Genomic DNA, 20,601 nt, shown 5'->3' with positions numbered 1-20,601 from the left:
TATGTTTTAAATTATATAATTAATTTTACACTAGTTTCATTTTGTTTAGTTAAAGTATGGACAGATATAAAAAAAAATCTGTGCACATATATAAAAAAAGGAGTTTCTAACGATCACAAAGGTGCCACAAAGAATCTAAAGAAACAACATAAAATATTGTTAGAGAAAACCAGCTAAGACTTTTTGGAATGCAAAAATTTGAATTAGTTTTACCATAAATTTTATTAATTTCCTTGCATTTCTGTAAATTTTTCTTTAAATATCAGAATTAGTTAGGTTATACTGTACACCATTAAGAATGCAATAATTAATCAAAACAAAAAATGAAAAATATCTTCAAATCATGAATATAAACAAAGAAATTTTTATATTAAATATCTTAAATTTAAGTAATATAAATCATCAAAATTAGCCCAACTGTTGAGAAAAAATTTTGAATAAATAAAAACAAAATCACATAGACTGAACTGAGAATTTTTTTTCTTTTTGAGGTTATTAAAAAAACATTACAGTCAAATATGAAGGTGTCAGCAAATTTAGCTTTAATTTCTATTTTAAAATAATTTCTAAAATTAACAAGCCTTATAGCACTACATCTGAATTTGTGAATGGTTATTATAAAGCAAGGATTGATATCAATTGGCTTATTTTACTTATATTCAAGTAAATAAACATAAGTCAAAATTTGTAAAAAAAAATCGTTACAGTGCACTTATATTTTATACCCAGAACACACACACACACACACACACACACAAACAAACAAACAAACAAACAAACATATTGGGAAAAGTGTGAAAAACCTTCTTTACAAAAATAACAAATCTTAAAAAATTCATAATTTAGATTTCTATGTTATGCTCAGTAGTACAAATAGTATTTCCAATACAAACCTTCAGGCACTGAAAAAACAATTATAATGAGAAAATTTGAAATCTAAGATTAGAAACTAGCAAAGTTGCAATGTTTTTTAGATTAATAATACATGAAATTTTTTTTTACTAAGTGCCCCAACTGTAATGGATGTGGGCAACCTGACATGAGTTTCTCAAATAGATAAAAAAAAAAAACAGTGATCCTTAAGAATAATGCACATCCCATTTCAGGTTTGCAAGGAAAAGCAGAGAATGAAATGGTTTCCTAATTGCCTTTTTTACAGAACCAAATTTACAGTTGCATATCAATACGCCAGGTCTACAGAAATACAGGTGATATTCAGCCATACAAGTGACAGTTCACTCTGTTCATCACATGGAATGATTGCAAATTGAACATCATTACTCTCACAGTATGGAACTTCGACTGGAGCCCGTTGTACTGAAGTACTTTACAAATGTCTCAGCATGAAAAAACTGAGAAGATAGTATGAAACAAAAAAAAATTAATATACTCTTTTCTTCAGCTGTTCAGAGAATCTTTTTAATTTCTTACTTTCCAGTACTCTGAATTAGAGATCAGGTAGATTTTAGCATTAATAACCCTGGTAGAGCAGCATAATCAATAATTCAGGACTGTACAGTTAATGTATTACCACTAAGTAGTACATGAAGCTATTTACACAAAAGTAAATAGCGTTAACACAATGTAAACCAGCTGTCCTTTGTTATTGTCATGAGAGAATAAATCTATGAACTGTTGTTGCCCCATGGCATGAAACCATCTTTTGGCTAATCACCCACCAACTTGTAAGGTGATTCAGAGAATAGAAGAGAACTTCAGAATACGGACAAACAAAGACTGGAAAAAGTAATTTCAATAAGATTTGGAAAATGATATATCAGATTGTTAGAAGCAAGAAAACTTAGAACACTCAAATAAAAACAGGAAAATCAGGCACCCCCTGGAAGTGAAACCAGTCTGACAAAAAAGGCATAGAATGATAAAATATATTTTATCATTCAGAAATATTATATAATATATATTATATTTACATTTTTAATATTATTTTTTACATTGAGAAATTGATATGAAATAACAAGAATGTATATAGACTCGATGTGCAATACTCAAAATAAAATGAAAAATGTCATATCTACATTTAAACGTGGTCCTCGTGGAACCTGAAATTATAAAAAGACATCATTTCCTTGCATACTTACGGGTAACCATACAGTAAACACTTGGTAGTTTATGAAATTACATGAATTTAAAAAACAAAGCAGACTTTTTAAAGGGCACATGTACATGGAAAACTACACATATCAAAGAACAAAAATTATAGATAATCCAAATAGCAATGAAGAAATTTGGCAAAACACAAACTAGAACAAGACATATTATATTACCATTTGGAACTTGTATAAGAAAACATATGATAATAAAAATGATAACTAAGAAAGAAAAAAGCAATTAATACAATAAAAACATCATTACATTCACAACCATTAAATTTGAAGATGACATACATTATGAGCTATTTATTACAAAATAATATACCATTAAATAAATTTACCTAAAATTACATCATACAAATATTATATAAGTATTGATTTATTGTGAAACAAGAATAATAATATTCTTAAAGAGGTCTGATGTAAAACATAGCACGCTGTGCTATATTTTACATAACACACATATATTAAAAGAATATGCTGTATAACACAAATTCACAGGGAAAACTTACTGAAATAGGATACATTAGAACAATTCAATATATCCAAACACAACACTGTTTACAAAAAAAAGGAGAAGAACACAAGCTCAAGTGAACACATATTGATAATAAAAATATTTACTTTTAAAATTGCACTCTAGGTACTAAAAAACACTGCAATTAATTTTTTTAAAGGTTTTCCTTATTAAAAAAGTTCATTCTTTTCTCCTTAACAACACTTCAGTGATAAATTTCTTTCAGTATAGCTGGATACAATAATAATTAATAAATTATATATGAAAAACACTTTTATTAGTCAGAACATGGAGCAAATGCATTACTTCTATCTATACTGTACATTTTTATCTGGCTAATAAATTAACCATCCATAACTGTTGCTTCTGAAGTTGTAAGAAACCACTGAATAAATATTAAGTACAGTGAAGTTTGAAGATAAAAACTTTGATATTAAATATCAGATAGGATAGGATAGAATAGCCTTTTTGTTTAGCTCTGATTCCAAATATCTTACCTTAGCTAATAAACTTATGAAATTCATTACCAAATTTGTCTAATTTTGAAGCACTGTTCATCATAGTATTTTAAATGGACTTACGAAATCTCAAATTGTTATTATTATGCACTTTTTCCTTCTTTATCTTTTTTACATACACATTATATCCACCACTATAACTGAGTTATGAAATACATTCTGTATGTATAAATATATTTTTCTAAAATCAATTCTTTTAAGAACCATACTCCTTTGTACTGTATGCAAATATATTTATTTTATTTGATGAACCTAAGTACAGGATAAATAAATAAAGTAGGATGACTTACCTTATTCCACCATATGCAGGAGCGCTTTTGCGATTTACTCTTATCATCAGCTGCATTACATATTCATCTCAAATTGCATATCATAAACTCCACAAAATATAATAACATATCATTCGTTTATTTAAAATTAAAAAAAACCTTTTTATTTTAATTATTTAAACTTTTATTCAGTTAATTTAAAATAAAATTTAAAATATGAAAAATTACATTGTAAAAAAATTTTTTTTTACATAACTAAAAATATGACTATCAAAGCATAAAATCAAATTAAAATATCAATTATTAAAAATTAAATTAAAATCAAATAAAAAAATTTAAGTAAAGCAAATATGCATGTTGCCTATTTTACTGAACTTACTTCATAGTAAAGTAAGTTCAGTTAAATAATAACATGCATATTTGCTTTACTTAAAGTTACTTTTATTTGACTTTAATTTGAATTTTAATAATTGATTTTTAATTTTAATTTGATTTTATCCTTTAATGTCATATTTTTACATAAGCAAATTTTTTTTTTTTTTTTTTTTTTACAATTTAATGTTGATTTTAATTTTAATTATTTCTCATATTTTAAATTATGTTTTTAACTTTTAATTTAACTGAATAAAAGTTTAAATTCTTAAAAAGATTAAAGGTTTTAAATTTTAAATAAAATAAACAAATAAATGATAAGTTATTATATTTTGTGAAGTATGTGATGTAATTTGAGATGAATATATGAATAAGTAATGCAGCTAATGATGAAAGTAAATAGCGAAAACACTCCTGCGTATATGGAGGAATAAGGTAAGTCATCCTAACTTACTTTATTTATTCTGTACTAAGGTTGATTTAATAAAATAAAATAAGATAAATTACATGCGCATGTGAGCTATTACAAATTCAGTTCATAAATAAAATAAGTGAAGCTAAGACGAGCATGTTTCAATTATTTCTTCTTTTTAAATTATATGTTAATACAAAGTGAAAACGGCAGAGAAGGGGCACACAATGTAGCCAGATTTCTTTTGAGTACAAAATAAATACATTTTTCACAAATATAAACAGATTGTTTCCTGAAAGGAATCTGGTAGCAGTCCCAACCCGGTAGGGGGAAGACCTTGCGATATTACCAGTCGCCACACCACCCCCACCATTCTGAACCCTGAGGGGCTTTACCAGTGGTCATCTTTAGACCCTCTAACTAATTACATCTCAGTCATCAGCCTGGCCTCAGTCGGGATGCCACTGATGTAAATGCCTTGACAGACATTTGCATCAGTAAAATACAAATCAAGTTTTGCTATCACATAGACCTCAAACGGACATCTTTACATCCAACCTAACATGATTCCCTCAAACTAACTGACCGAAACCGTGGAAGCGCGAACCCTGTGCCTAGTGATTCTAAACCCTGTGCCTTGGAATTCTAAAAATTATAAATCACATATAAATCCCAACATTATATTAAAAATTATATTAATCCCATACATTATATTATAAATCCCAACAGTGCAATCACCAGACCGAAATATTAATCTAAATTTTCTTAATTTTGCTTTTAATTGCAGCTTACTTTAATTTGAGAAACTATTTCACTATGATTTTTTTTTTTTTTACCAACATTAAAATTATCTTAATTTTTATTTCGTTTTCTTATTTACACAATTTACTCAGGATTAAAATTTTATATTTATAATAATATATAACTACATATTCTAATGCACATAAATTCATTGAGGTTGTTCGAATAACTAACTGCTCAAGATATAATACCTCAGTTACATGTAATTACTCTACAGATTAACTTTGCTGGTTCATATTTTGTAATAAATAAAAGTCACTGTCCATTTGATGATTAAATATTAATTTTAATAGGTTATAATGATCATTACATGTTGAACGTTTTAATTTGAGTTATATTAAATGAATATTACATTGTTGATTGTGTAAAAGGCAGAATGAGATGTAAATTTAGACGGAACAATGCATTAATAATAATGAATTACTAATATAAAATATCAGCTAATAAAATAGGCTAGCTAAGTATATAAATTTATTTACTTTTACAAAAGAGTAAGAACGAGACAGTTTATGTATTTATAAATTAATAAGAAGAGAGAATGAATCTTAACTGCCCATCAAAAAAATCAAATGATTTTCCTTTACAATACTGAAAGTGCACATATTAGAAACAGTAACATGAAAATTAATATTCATAATCATAGATTTGTAATCACAAAAAGTCACATAAATGATCATGTAATAACAATATAATTATAAATGAATGCAAATAATGCAACCTAAAATGTTTATCTTAAATGTTAAATTAAGTACATTGCTAAAATAAATAATAGTATAATAATTATACAAGTATTACATAAGTAGTTTGAAACTATATTCACATTTATTTTTCATATAGTATCAACAATAATCACACATTTATGTAATAAATAATAGTCACAAAGCTCACAGTCATTTTAACCTAGTTTACCAAGCTTATTTTATTATGTATATTTTATAAGTGAATTTATAATTTGATCAAAATCAATGATTTGAACTGTACGATTAATTGTACCTCATATAGCTTTAGGATTTCTTCTGTGATATTCATGGGTCTACTGAGAACATGTATTCAATGGCCAGTATATAACTCATGCCACTGACAATTTAACATGTACATATATATCATATAAATAAATAATCTTTTGTACCTACAATTGTATAGATCTAGGATTTCTTCTAATGTATTGTTCGTATGTCTACTGTGAAGATGTATCCAATGGCGAGCAATTCATTCCGTTGACAATTTAACATGTACATAATCTCATATAAATAGATTAAATAATTAATAGATATTCAGTAATCTATTTAACAAACAAGTTAATTAATAAATAATCTGTGGTGTCTTATTGCACCACAATAATAAATCAATAAATAATCTCTGGTGTCTTATTGCACCTTAATAATAAATCAATAAATAATACTTATAATGTATATGTATATGTTGTATGTATGTGTGCAAGTATGTAGTATAAATGTGTGTATGTATGTAGGATAAATAATTAGTCTGTAGACAGTAGGAGTGAAAGAGCAATATGAATATGACATCACAAATAAATTAATATAGATATGCAGATTAGATTATAAATAATAATACAATATTTATGTGCATATTAGCAATCATACTATGTGACAACAAATATAATAATAAGTATATGTATATTAAATCAATCATTACAGATTGTAATGATTGATAATTTGGGCACAGGTCTTCTTAATTGACCATTAACTGCATCTAAATCAACAACCCTTAGCAGGTTGTCAGAACCTGGATAAACCTGAGTAACAATTCCATGTTTCCAATGCATGGATAAAGAATTTTCTTTGGTAATTAACACTAAGTCTCCAAAACAAAAGTTACAGGAAGGAAAACACCATTTATTGCATCACTGAAGATAACGTAAATAGTGCTTAGGCCAATGTTTCCAAATAAATTGCAGAAATCTTTGAAGTAGTTGCCAAGTAGTAATTTGGTTCAGGCATAAAAGTGAGTGGACATCCAATGAGAAAGTGTCTCGTGATAGAGGTCCTGGATCTCTGATCTGTAGAAATAGTGTAAATAGCATGGGAATAAAAGTCTTAATTACACTCTCCCCATAAACCACCAAAATGGAGAGAAAATGGAGGTATAAATGACTAAGTTATATCTTGCATAGGTTAGAATGCTTGAATGTCTGACTTTCAATGGAAGTTGGAATCGTTATCAGAAAACTTAAGTAGGGATACCCCTACGTGATATGAATCTTTTAAATGCTGTGATGAACGACTGTGAAGTCAGGTCAGAAAATAATTCTAAGTAAATAGCCTTGAAGTAAGACATATAAAGAGTGTGATATATAATTTAGTCCAGGTTTTAGACCTCTGCCTGTCATGAGGAACTATAATTAGATCGCCATAGTCTACTTCACAAGTAAACAATGGTTGGGATGGAATTACTCTGGAAGGTGGTAGTCTTAAGTAAAGACCTGTAGTCTTGATTGTATGGGCACAAGAATTAAAAGTAAACTTCTTCTAGCAGAATTCAAAATGTAACACTAATAATGATTATACCACTATGACAATGCATTATAAGTAAAACATTATAGGAAAACCTCTCATTAGAATTCAACGGTAAATGAAAATTTCTCTGCACAAGAGCTCATTAAATGTATAGCGAAAGTAATAGTAAGGGGGTTTCATATATACATGAATTAACTACCTAAAAATGCCACCTTTACATTAAGCAGATCTACTTAAAGAGTACTGATTAAACAATTACAAATACAAAACAGTAACAAGAATTACACAATTCAGTTAAAATATAATAAATTAATTTCATCATTGCATATTTAATACATTTCTCAAATATTCTGTAAGTTTCAGATTTTTTTATTATGCAAGTTTAAAGGACTTAACAGAAATCCACTGTGAAAAATCCATGCAAAGTTATCAATAATAACTTTGTATTATTGATATGGAAAAATTTTAACAAAGTAAAATTTTAGGTGCTTATAAATTAACTATTTTAAATTAATTAAGAGGAAACTAAAAAGAGCAAAATTTTGTTTAGGTCTTCTAAAATAAATTAAAAATTTCTCAATTCATAATAAACAATGGTATTACAAAATTAATTAAATTGGTTATAAATAACTACAATTTATATTGTAGTATCCTAAATATCTTTAACTTCTGAAATCAAACATTTGTGCCAACTGCCAGTTACATTAAAATAGATGATAAATGTCATTTAGCATGAAAATTTACAGCATTCAATGAAAAATTCATCAATATGTATATTCATCAACCCAAATGCTGATCTGACCTACCCAGTGCTACCCTCAGGTTAGGTTTATATAATATCTAGACAGCACCAGAAAGCCATATTCATTGCAGATGTTATGAAATAATTCTAACAAAATAACGACACTTTATCTGTGATTAAAATAATTTTGCACAAAATAGTCCATCTTATGTATAAAATATGGATAAATTTTAATCAGACCTAACTTCTTTCAGTAAACACAAATATAAAGCAATAAATGAAACACTACATAAACGATAACTAAATAAAGTATAATAATATTAATAATAATACATTTACATAATAATACTGCATAAAAAATTAAAAAATACAAATCATAACTAGCCTACATTAAACAATAAATTATACCTTCAGCAACATGAAAATTTCAATAATTAAAATCGATAAAACCAATTCTGACAACAAATAAATGTAGAGCACTATTTAAAAAAAAAAAAAACAAATTTCATAAAGAAATTCAATGTAATTCCTCAGACATTCCAAACTTGCACCAACATGAACATTACAGCAAGGAATAAACAAACATTGCACAATACACAATCAAATTTATGATTATATCCTCCAGTTTCAAAATAATACTTTTCTAAACCAACACAACTAATAAAAAAATAAATTCTAACAATTTAATTAACAATAAACTACTTTTCATAAATTACATATAAAAAATTGCATTCATAAATTTCATAATTAAATGGATTTAAAAAAATGCTTATAAAATGTAACAAAATAGATTTAAAAATAGGAAAAAAGCATTTTTAAGAATACTATTATTCTTAAAGGTAATAAATACTATTATTATATAAGGTAAACGTTATATGTCATTTCATATATAAAAAATAATCATTCTAACAACTGAAAAGAAAAATTATTTGAATTAACATGAAAAATGAAGGCATAATATTAATTACATTGCTAAGTACAAGTAGTCAAGACTTCTAGCATCTTCAAAGGTAATGATAGGTAAATCAAATCAATAAATTATTCATATAACAAAAACCATACAATATATTTATTTATTAAGAATGACTTACCTTCAATATCAGTATCAGCCAAAGCACATAACATTCATAAAAATGTGAATTTGAAGCACACCTTTAGTCAAACACGTACAGTTATAATGAATGCAACAAATATGCAAAAATTAGTATTAATAAAATATACTTGTAAAATTATTTTATCTAACGAACCAAAAACTATCTATGACCTGTAAGGTCACTATATCTTTACTAATTAGGCTAATAAAATTGTAGTTAGATACTACAGTAAGTGCGAATGATAAAAAACATTTCAAACATAAAAATAACGAAACTCAATAGAGTACAACAAATTATTGACAATTAAGTAAACAGCCAAGCAAAAACTTTTTGTAGTTACAAAACAACATTACTACACTACGAAAGTGACAAATAAATTCAACCACTTGTTTTTCATTCCAATATGATTTCATGGCTGCCAATACAAAAAAGGTAATTTACCATGTATAATTATCTCAGAAGTATACATTCATCTTAAACATAGATTTACTCACAAGTTATATAGATTAACATTTTCTACACGTTTGACTCTGAATTTTAATCGATTTTTAAATGTTTGCAAGATCTTCGGGTCCTAGCTTTATTATTCTATTTAGCGAATTTGAAAACAATGCTTATTTATCATTAAAAATCTTAAATAAGTTAATCTCAAAATTTTAAGCGTGTAAAAACATAATAAAATTTAAAAAACTTTCTATTTCATTGTGAAAGTTTGGTGTCAAAAGCAGCTTTTGTACTGTCATCAAAAGATCTTGTGACCAGCTGCTGGATCATATCAGACAGAAGCTAGAGAGTGTAAGTTCGTAAATATTGAAAAGCTGAGGTTATAATTTTTGATGTTGTGAACTGTTTGATTTTTTTATAAATTTCAAATGGCATCTATAGACTCCGGTGTTGATACTGGTAATGATAGCAACGATAGTTTTGCGCAAGATAAGAATTCAGTGGCACAAAATGAAATCCAAGCTAACACTATTTCCAGTACAATTGGAAACACAGATTTCATTGCAACTGATGGGAAACTGAAACACTGCGTTGTAGTAAGTATTAATTTAGCTTGGTACAACTTATTTGTGCAGAATTTATTTTGGAAACATCATTAAAACCTTAAAAAAGATAAAAACCGTCATCTCTCCCCACTTTGATTTTTAGTTTACTTTAGCCTTCATATTGTAATTATTTTTTCTCCATTTTATAATGCACTTCGTTTTTTGTGAATACATTTTATAGTTTCCTGGGGATTTGTATTAGAGAATCACTATAGTTGAGTACTATACCTACTTCATTTTTCTGTAATTCATTAGCTGCTGAAACTTGCATATAATAAATAACCTGTAAATTCATGTTAGTTGTGCATCTGATTTGTTGAATTGGAATTTTTCAGAACGTACAATGTTCGTTTAATTCTTTTTTGGGCGAAAATATGCAAACATAGTTATAATCAACACTGCACTTGTATAAAGCTAATATTATAAGTAATACTTTCTTTCTAAAAATTGTGTTACTCTGTTGACATTAACCAAAAAGTGACATTTCATTGATTCATACTAATTTCAGAGTCAAATTAAGTAGTTCATAAATTTTTTTGCAACCTTCATAATCATATTTATGTGTAGTTGTTACATGTTCTCTGCTTGAAAGAAATATATGTATTATATACTTTATTTTTGTAGAAAATTAACATATTTGATAATATAGGCCTAGCCGAATTTTCTCCAGAGGGGGGGGGGGGCAAAAATAAGATACCTTTTTTTTGTTAAAAAATGGTTTTATTTGAACATTGAAAACACTGAAAGTAATTAGTTGCAATGCTATTCAAACCTTTCTAAATCTTATTTCAGCACTAGCCTATGTGAGTTCTGGCTAAATGTTAACAAAATTTCTTTCCCAAATTTATGTTTAGCTTCCATAACTCTTTTTACGCACACTCATCATACAAAGACCAACAAGTCGATTTTCTGACATTGTTGACTGTAACCAAGATGGATTCACACAATGTTTCTGTTGATTTATAACTTTCAGCATATTGAAATCTGTTCCAAGATGCTCGGCGATTGTTTCAGCCGCTGCTATAACACTTTCACTTTCAACAACGGCATTTCCATAGTGTTTTCTCATGGCGTCTGTGATTTTTTTTTATGTAATTTACACATTAAAGTAAATCCACACTTGTTGACTGAAGAGTATTTACCATCAGTTGCAGCAGTGCCGAATATTTTACTATGAACTAACAATGAACTCTGATTTTGTAGCAGTGCAATGCATTTCAAAAACAGCTTTTCTTGTTGCATTGCTATTGTCTGTTGATAGTTTTTAAAGCACCATAACACATTCCAAAACCACATAATGTTTCTTGAATGTGGCGATACTTTTATAGTTTTAAGACCAACTCGTTTCACAGAGCATTGGCATATTCAGCATGCATTTTCAACAAAGGGCTGATTCTATGAAGAATCTTATTATTTCTTTTATTGTGGAGACCGTATTTCGTTTAAGTCATTTACAACTAAGTTTAGTTTGTGACTAGCACAGTGAAAGTATAACAACACTATCTTATACTTTTATTGAATAATTTTCTAGATACCACCATCCTTTCCTGTCATACTGGAACACCCATCATATCCTTGTCCGACACACTTTTCTGGATCAAGGCCTACCTTTTCTTCAAAGTTGTTAATTGCAGATGCCACAGATTTCGCATCATGTCAGTCAGTTCTACAGAACCTAGAAATTCTTCATAAACTTCGTCAAAAAACAGTTGCTATTTCCCTGATGTCTCACTGTTCTAGTCTGCCAGGATACTGTAAGTACATGCTTTCTTTATGTCAGTAGTGATGTCTCTATTGACTTCGCCACATAGGCCAGTTATTTAATTTTGAATTCGTGGTGACAAATAAGTGGCATTTTTTGCACCCTATTCTATGTGCTCTTTTAAAATGTGGTCACCATCATCAATTTTGAGTTTGATCAAGTTTTCAAAAAACACCTTCATGATTTTCTTGCCTCTCAAAGGTAGGTCATGTGTACCACTAAACATCACAGTCAAAATTATTGATGCAACAATTTTCTTGTTGGTGGACAGAAATCAGCTGTACATCAACAGTAAGTGCACTTTAATTTCTTGGAATATGCCAGCCAAGGAGCATAATCAGCCAACCAGCTGTATTTGAATTTTCTTTTTAATTGCACAGCATCCTTAGGGAAGTCATAACTTGGAGTTGGTGATCAACAGTTTTTTAAAATTTCCATTTTTTGAGATGATATCATAACTAAATGAACTTCCAAGTCAGTGACCCACATCATTATTAAAATATGTTTGATCCTGTATACCAGAACCAGGTGGTAGCAAAGATCCACTCGATTTTTCACCCACATTCTGCTTCGATTGCTTTCTCTTCTGTCTCCTTAAAAGAAAATAAATAACTACTATTACACTTCCCAAAAGAATGAAAGCAACTAAGAATTTATGCTTCTGATCGGACTCTACTACAAATTCAAGCTTAAAAATGTTTTTTATAGTCTCCAAACAATAATTTTTCACAAAGTTACAGCCTTTTGAAAATCAGTAAAAACATTTTTTGTTCATGAAAAATGTTCTTAATTCCAGTTTTTCATTTCAATTCCAGTTTTAATTAAAGTTTCAAAACCATCTGTTTGTCATTTTTTTCAAATTTACCAGTTAAATTTCTTTCATTTCTATAAAAGTGAACTAGTGGAAAAAGTAAAATAAAAATGCAGAGAAACTAGAGGAATGGTCAAATCTAACAGGCTGTGGCTGTTGACAAAATGAAATTAATGTGAACCAACAGGTTCTGATTTGAGGTTAGAAATTTTTGTCAAAAACTTGTGTTGTGTGACATAACTTTTGTAGTGATTGAACTTGATCACAACAAAAATTGGACTATTATGAATTTTGAACCATTCATTATTTATTAGCTGTCGAACTTTCAATTTTTTTATTATTGAATGATGGTATTTTTTAAAAAACCTTTAATATTTTGTACATATTTTTATTATTTGTAGCTAGCAGAAGTAGCTAGTTGCAAAATCAACCATTTCAAAATTCAAAACAATCTACTTAAGCAAAATTGCTGCAAAAGTAGCTAATTATAATTTTCAATCATTATTTAAAATTATTACACTCCAGTAATTTTAAATAATGATTGCTATTATTTCCTTAGTATTGTATGATTTTTTTTTTAAATTTCAATAATAAAGACAAAATCACCATTATTACAAACAGAAAACCAGTCTTCGTATTTCCTAAACATTTTAGTTTGCTTTAATTGGATGGTTTTCTAACTCATCGACTCAAATGCAAATAATATACATACTTTTCATGCTAAAACAGTTTCTAATATCTATTTTAGATTACTGTTGTTATGTGATTGCAGTCTCAACTAGCTCAAAATGCGTCAACTGACTCACCTGCACTGATTGCAGCGCTTAAATAGGGAACAGAAGGTACTGGAACTTTCCTGTTAATCCTATCTCAAACATTATATAATTCTCTAGTTTTACCACAGATCATCCAGACCTTGAACTGCCAGTTCCCCACTTGTTCACCAGAGAGCGCTTCTGCCATGATTCAAACATGCAATCTTGCTGCACAATACTATTATAACCTATTAATATTGACCTCTAATTTTTTGTTTGACTAAATGAGCCAGGGGGGCAAGCACCCCACCATGGTTACGTCTATGGTTGTACATATATTTTTAAGAATATTCAATATACCATATTATATGTTTTAAGATTATTTGTATTTGATTATTTACGGTCATTCTGCAGCATTTATTATTTTTGTAAAAAAAAATAAGTTTTCTGTAAATTATTAATTAAACTTTACATTATCTAATGTTTTCTTCTTTTTTTTTATCAGAGATGTAATGGAATTACACCATTCCACATGGATTCTTCTGCTGCCGGTCTTTCATTTGTACATGTTCAGCCTGTTAGTCTCAGCAGAGGTTATGAGATTTCTTTACAAAGTAAGAAAATATAAAGAAGACCAGAATTAATAAATAGATAGTGTTAATGAATGAATAAAATTAATTTCACCTTTTATTGTATGGTAAAGTGGTAGTGTCTATCCTTTTCATCTGGAAGATTTTGGGTTTGAATTCCAGACAGGCTTGGCATTTTTAGCAGGATGAAATATTCATTACTCATTTTAAAATAAAAAAGAGAGCTAATAACTATAATTGAGTATCACCCTGCTGTTGCCAAAGAGAAGAGGTGGGTGGCTAGTTGACTGGCCGAAGGTAGGCGCTTAAGGCAGCGTGCCTCGGTTAGATGTAAGTGGTGTTATTTTGAGTTAGAATAAAGCTGTCGGCGGAGTTGTGGCCACTACCAACGAGCATGGTTATCCTTGTCTCGGGGGGTGCGGTCGCGCTCCGACGAGGGCGTTTTGTGAGCATACGACACTGTCAGCAGGACGTGGCTGTGTGCCGCTTTGGTGATAGGCAGTGGCGTTTCGGCAGCGGATACAAAAGATGGTGAATGTCATGCGGGACTCCGCAATGGAGCTGTGTGGGAGTAGGCGTTCATTCTCCTCTCCCGGGCAGACCGAAGCGGAGTCAGATAGTTTGAACTCATTTGAGATATTAAGCGAGGTTCTTTAAGGGAGCTAGGACCAAATTTCGCTGTGTTTAAACTTTTAGTGGGAAAGTTTTGTTGAAGTGGTAGTTTCTCGAATTTGAGACGTTCAATAAGTTGGCTCATTAATAGTTAGTGCTAGGCGCGGGGTCTTCATTCCGCGGTTAGGCTTCTAGCTTAGTTCCTGAGGGCGACGTGATAGCTGCAGGTGTCCGTTGTCTTCTTTCTGTAGGCATAAACACAAAAACTATCTCGGGGTGAACTTTTCCGATGCAAATGTCCCTCAGGGCATCTCTGCGGGGCCTGAACTGAAAGCTGTGGTGCGCAATCAGTTTGAGGGCGAGAAGATGTCCTCCGTTAAAGCCACTACTGGCTAGGAACGGAGGGGTGGTGTAGTGACCTGACATGCTATGAGGTGGGATTTCTCCCCTCAGAGGGGGGGGAATCAAGATGTTGCCAAAGAGGATTCTGTGGTTCCTCTGATGCGTCCAGAGAATTCTGTGGTGTTATTAATTGCTTTTGGTGTTTTGACTTTCAGTTGCATGTGTACCTTCTGATAGTTTCAAGGCAAGCTAATTGCATTCTGCAGCTGCTGTGTAGCATCGATAACTTTAGACTCAACTTTTGCTCCACTCTTGCGGTATATAAGGAACAGGTTTTTATGACACGTATCCTCTTCACCGCGGCAAAGAGGTAGCAATGACTTCTGGTCATAAGTAAAGGAATATTTCCTAGTCCTACTTGTGTTCTTTTCAGAATGAGGGCAATAATCCGTGGATGTATTCTTATAACCAATCCAGAAGCAGCTAAGAGATACTAAGAGTAACAGGGGAATATAGAAGGTTCCCAGCTGTCCGTGGCTCACTGCAGACAGTAGTCACATTTGTGGGCTTGCCCAATTTTTCATAGTAGGAGGAAGACAGCAAGTATGTCTATAACTCAGGGTAGCGTGGTTGGGGTAACTCTGGCCATGTTAGATCAGCTGTTAGTCAGACCTGGGCAGAAGAGGAGAGTGGAACTTTTCCCATTCTCCTCAAGTTCAGAAGGTAAATGCTCGGATATGGATGTAGGGACATCCACCCAGGCAGTGAGAGGCGACCATTTGGTCGAGAAATTCAAGACAGCGCAGGACAGACATAGCAGTTCTGTCGCGCTGCTTGCTGCAGCCCAGAAGAGCATTGATAATCTTTGGGATTTTGTTGAGAGTCCCTATAGTATCAGTCCAGGGGCAAGGAGCAGAATACTTCCATGTTCTTCCTTTAGCAGATGGTTTTGAAACATTGGCCTCCAAGCCCAAGGAGGTCAAAGTAGTTCAGGTTCCAGCGCTTGCTCCCAAACAGCCGAAGTATTATGCTGACGTTGTGAAGGAGAAGCGAGAGGCTAGCCAAACCTCGAACCAGCTCGAGGAGCTTTTTTTATCAATAAGACTTAAGGTCTACTGAAACTAGTAGGCAACTGAAGAAGGATTTTCAGGTTGCTCTTCAAAGCAACAGGAAAAACCTTAAAATTAGGGAAATTAAAGAGACCAGCAAGAGTTTGGTAGTGGTTGTGCATGACAAGAAGACAGTCCAAGTCATCTCGGAGTCTCCTGAAGTAAAGAAGCTCGAGGTCAAGGTTGTCCCGAAACGTAAGCATAGGCCCTGGGTCATTGTCTATGACACTGACTGACAACTATCTGATGCGGAAGTTCTGTCTCTTGTTCAGAAGCAGAATACCGAAATGGATATGGCCAAATTCTGGAAAGAGTGAAGGCTACTCTTCAAGACTGGTAGGCATGATGCCCAGTGGTATCACAGCGTTTTTGAGCTTGGCACTGGTCTCTTTAAGAAGTTTGTGTCTGAGGGGTTGTATGTCGATCTAACATTCTGTAAGGTTAAGGAGTATGTGGATGTACAGAGGTGCATCAAGTGCTGTCGTTTTGGCCACAGAGCCAAATTCTGTAAATATGCATCAGTCTGCGCACATTGTGGCCATGAGGGTCACAAGCGCGACGATTATCTGCAGAAAGCCAAGGCTCCATCTTGTGTCAACTGTAAAAGTTTACACCAAAAGTGCAAACATTCGGTCAGTAGTAAGGACTGTGGCTGTTACGTGCGGCAGAATTGTATCTCAATTCCTTGGATGTCAATATCCAGATGAACGATTTTATCATTGTACTATGATGAAAGGATAATGATGTGATACAGTGTCATTGCACATGTACTGTATATATGTCTGCATAATGTCTCTATCATTTTTCATGCATGTGATTTCACTCTTAGACCCAAGGAGCAAAACACAGTGAAACTTGCTGTTATTCCATTACCATACATTTGGTTGTAACTGTACTATTGCATTGATTTGAGAATAAATAAATTACTGTATTTATTTTTTATATGAGTTTTAACAATTTGTATATACTTCATAAATTGTAAGTGTTTAGTGTAAACAACTTAATATACACTAATCTGTAAAACTACAGTACAAAAAGAAAGAAGTTTTCAAACACTTTGGAAACTTTATTAACCTTGACTCTACAAAATAAAATGTTGGAATATTAAATATATGCGTAGTTTAGGTAACAAGAGAACATAGCTTAGTTTGAATTTTGTAATTTACAGCTAAAAAACAAGTTTATTATTTATTTATTGTAGCTGAAAAAAGTATATGTACTATTTTTATACACTAGATTGAAATGCAAAATATGGAAGGTCTGTTCAAAAAATAATCAAACTTTTTTAATTACGTGCCAGTGGAGATATTTAGTGGCATGCGGTTGGCAGCAATGTGTAACCACAACCACATATTCTTGGATTGTTGATATCTCATTTAGTTTTTGTGTTAGTAGTGATTTACACCACATTATTTTATTTGGATGAAAGTTTAAATCCTTGTGCAGAATTCTTCTGTAACTGCAGTGAGATAAAGAAAGTTGCAGCATGTTTCTGGTTGAATGCTCAGGGTTCCTCATCATTCCCTGTCTAACTCTGTCAGTGTTTATAGAAGTTCTAACAGAGTGCACAGGACATGGTGGTTTGTTTTTTGTTGCAGAACTAGCAATTTGAACATTTTTTATTTACAACTTTATCATGTTGCGACTAGGAATGGCACCATGATGTGGAATATTGCAGTGATGGTGGAATAATGGCTGTGTAATTACAACTTAGCCACTATTTTTAAAATATGTTTCCACTACGAATGCATAGTACACACCAGTCCAGTGCTCCATTGTTACTGAAATGGTATCTGGTATGCAGGTCACAGCCATTTTGATTTCCACCTACACATCAGTATTGCCAACTTACTTTGCTTTAAAAATTGTCAGATTCCCATGATTATCTATGTATTATAAAATCATTTATATATACTTAAATTACATAATTTTTTTAACAGTGATATTAATATGTATTGTGTTATTGCAGGATTGAACACACATTATCAACGTAATAGATTAATAAATAAATTGAGAGCAAGAAGTCTAAAAGAAAAATTGAAACATGATCATTACAAATCATGGTTTGACTTTACATCATCAAGAGGTATTGTGTAATTTAAACATACTATCTTTTATCCTTACTGATTTAATAAAGAGAAAAAGTTTTGTGGATATGCTTCTAAACCTCTTGATGGATTTTTCTTGTCTTATCTATTATAAATTCTAAAGTTGATACTTTTTACATCAGAGAAATTTTATAATTTTTAAAGAACAATAGAGACCAAAAACAATATATTTTTTAGAGGTGGGGAATAAATTTTAAGAAAAAAAATATTATGTAAATTTTTAAATACCAAGTCCGTACAGGAAACAACTTGTTGATTCAGGTTTTAAATTTCTTAAGGCTCATGGCTTATTACACATTCATAATTGCAGTGGACAATCATTCAATAACACTTAAAATATATCTGGGATCTACTACGGATTACAAATTAAACTAGAAGAAGCAAATCCATTGGTATTTTTTGTGCCATGTTCTGCTCCCCTAATTTAGTGGGATCTAATGCGGCAGAATGCTGTAGTTTTTCTAGATCATTCTTTGATTTATTAGAAGTTCTCTAAAAATTTTTTGTTCATCAATGGAACGCTAAAATCATTTTTCAAGCACATCATAAGAACATCTCCATGAAATCACTGAGCGTAACATAATGGTCGGCAGGGAAGAGGCTTCCAAAAGCCTCAACAGACATTTTGAGGCAATTGTAAAGGCCTTCAAAAACATGACTAACAGCCAAGATGAAAAAAAAACAAAAAACAAAGCCGAAGGGCTTTACAAAACTTGTTTGCACTGAAACTTTGGCAGCCTTACTTGGTTCTCAATAAATTTAAATCTGTTAGTGAAAAGATACAGTCACACCATATAAATGCAGTTACAGTTGTGATGCTGTACAAATCTGATTGCATTTGTGGATAAACTGAAAGGTCTGTTTAACTTCTATAAAATGGCTGGTAGAAAAAGACTGACTCCATACTGTTCTTGAAACTGAATGCAATGGTAAATTTGTAGAAGGTAGGCCTAAAAAATTAAGAAAAATGATGAAGTTCTTTAATAAATTTGAATCATCAGAAACAGGAGAATAGGAGGAAGAAAAAAACACAGACCATAGTTTTCAAGAAATCCTTAATATGAGTCTTAATAAACTTCTTTCTAACTTGAAATTGGTTTGCTTGGCATTTCTCCTGCCACCACCCCATTCGGTCGCCCTAAAGCATAAGACCGAATGTCTACTCAAACAGCTGCTGAGCCACGAAACAGTTTAGTAACCAGTGTCCTAACTAGCTCCTAGAGCTAACCTAAAAGCATGAGTGGATTAAGCATGGTACCATACACCACTCGCTTGCGTGTCCCACCGCCCACTTGACATATATCACTAAAATGGGTAGGCGCACCCCATCAACTACTAAAACATACATGACTATCAATAATTAATTAATCTTGTCAAAGACACGCCTTCGTGTCTTTGACAAGACTTCGCTGCCACACCTAGGCCGCTGAGTGCCAACAAGTACCTGTCCACCATTAAAGTGCTTGGAGGAGCATTAATCTGGCTGATAGCTAGTCATATCTCTTGGTTAGCTTCCTACAGCAGCTAACCGGCTCTCGCCACTTGTGAGTGGCTAATTTTCCCCTTGACCTAAGTTCCAGGGTGGCCTGAGTTCTGCCCCCCCCCCCCACCATAAGAACTGGGCAAATGAACATCATGTGTTCGTTCAATTGGACCTCCACGCAAACACAGCTCATCAGCTGCCAGGTGGTACCAAAACAATAATTGGTTTAAATTTACATGGTTGGAGAGCACTTGGGCACCAGTTGCCCTTAAAAATGAAGGAGAGGGCATACCATTTCCCCAGATCCTGTATAAATCTATACAAGGACCTTCCCTTGGTCATGGTGTGCCATTCTTGCTGCCATGCTTCCATCGCGAGACTGTAAAGCCTCCTCCGCAGGCAGGAGATAGGCAACTGTTCAAAATTTAGAACTGGTGCATTGAGATCACTGTTCTGCTCCAGTACAGGCCTGGCTCGAAACTGCATCCCAAATAACTGTTCTGCATCCCTCGGCCTCTTTGCAATTTCCACATGGCTGCTCAAACTTTCACCATTAAATCGATTGGAGAGCCTTTCCCAATACAGTAGTAGCCTCATACAACGTTGTTTTAAAAACACCAGTGCATACAATTAAGGCTCTGTGCTGAGCACTCCTTAAATTTTGAAT

The 20,601-nt window shown here is 31.7% G+C and overlaps 2 protein-coding genes across 3 annotated transcripts in view; one reads left to right on the top strand and one right to left on the bottom strand.

The window, feature by feature from the left end:
* olf186-M (Ki-ras-induced actin-interacting protein-IP3R-interacting domain olf186-M) overlaps window positions 1-9,715 on the bottom strand; it is a 115,434-nt gene extending 105,719 nt beyond the window's left edge. Inside the window, exon 1 of the mRNA XM_075369321.1 lies at window positions 9,311-9,715. Within this exon, the coding sequence (XP_075225436.1) occupies window positions 9,311-9,344 (34 nt within the window). The 5' untranslated portion in view covers window positions 9,345-9,715. The remainder of the gene's footprint in view (window positions 1-9,310) is intronic.
* Window positions 9,716-10,054: 339 nt separating this feature from the next.
* LOC142326691 (uncharacterized) overlaps window positions 10,055-20,601 on the top strand; it is a 32,313-nt gene continuing 21,766 nt past the window's right edge. Inside the window, exons 1-3 of one of the 2 annotated variants that reach the window (XM_075369318.1) lie at window positions 10,055-10,353; window positions 14,196-14,304; window positions 18,313-18,429. In XM_075369318.1, the coding sequence (XP_075225433.1) occupies window positions 10,186-10,353; window positions 14,196-14,304; window positions 18,313-18,429 (394 nt within the window). In that variant the 5' untranslated portion in view covers window positions 10,055-10,185. The remainder of the gene's footprint in view (window positions 10,354-14,195; window positions 14,305-18,312; window positions 18,430-20,601) is intronic. The other variant, XM_075369319.1, reaches the window with a different exon arrangement.

Source organism: Lycorma delicatula, chromosome 6 (genome assembly GCF_047948215.1).
Source record: "Lycorma delicatula isolate Av1 chromosome 6, ASM4794821v1, whole genome shotgun sequence".
Lineage (NCBI taxonomy): Eukaryota > Metazoa > Arthropoda > Insecta > Hemiptera > Fulgoridae > Lycorma > Lycorma delicatula.
The sequence above is the reverse complement of the archived record's forward strand: the minus strand, read 5'-3'. Positions and strand labels throughout refer to the sequence as shown.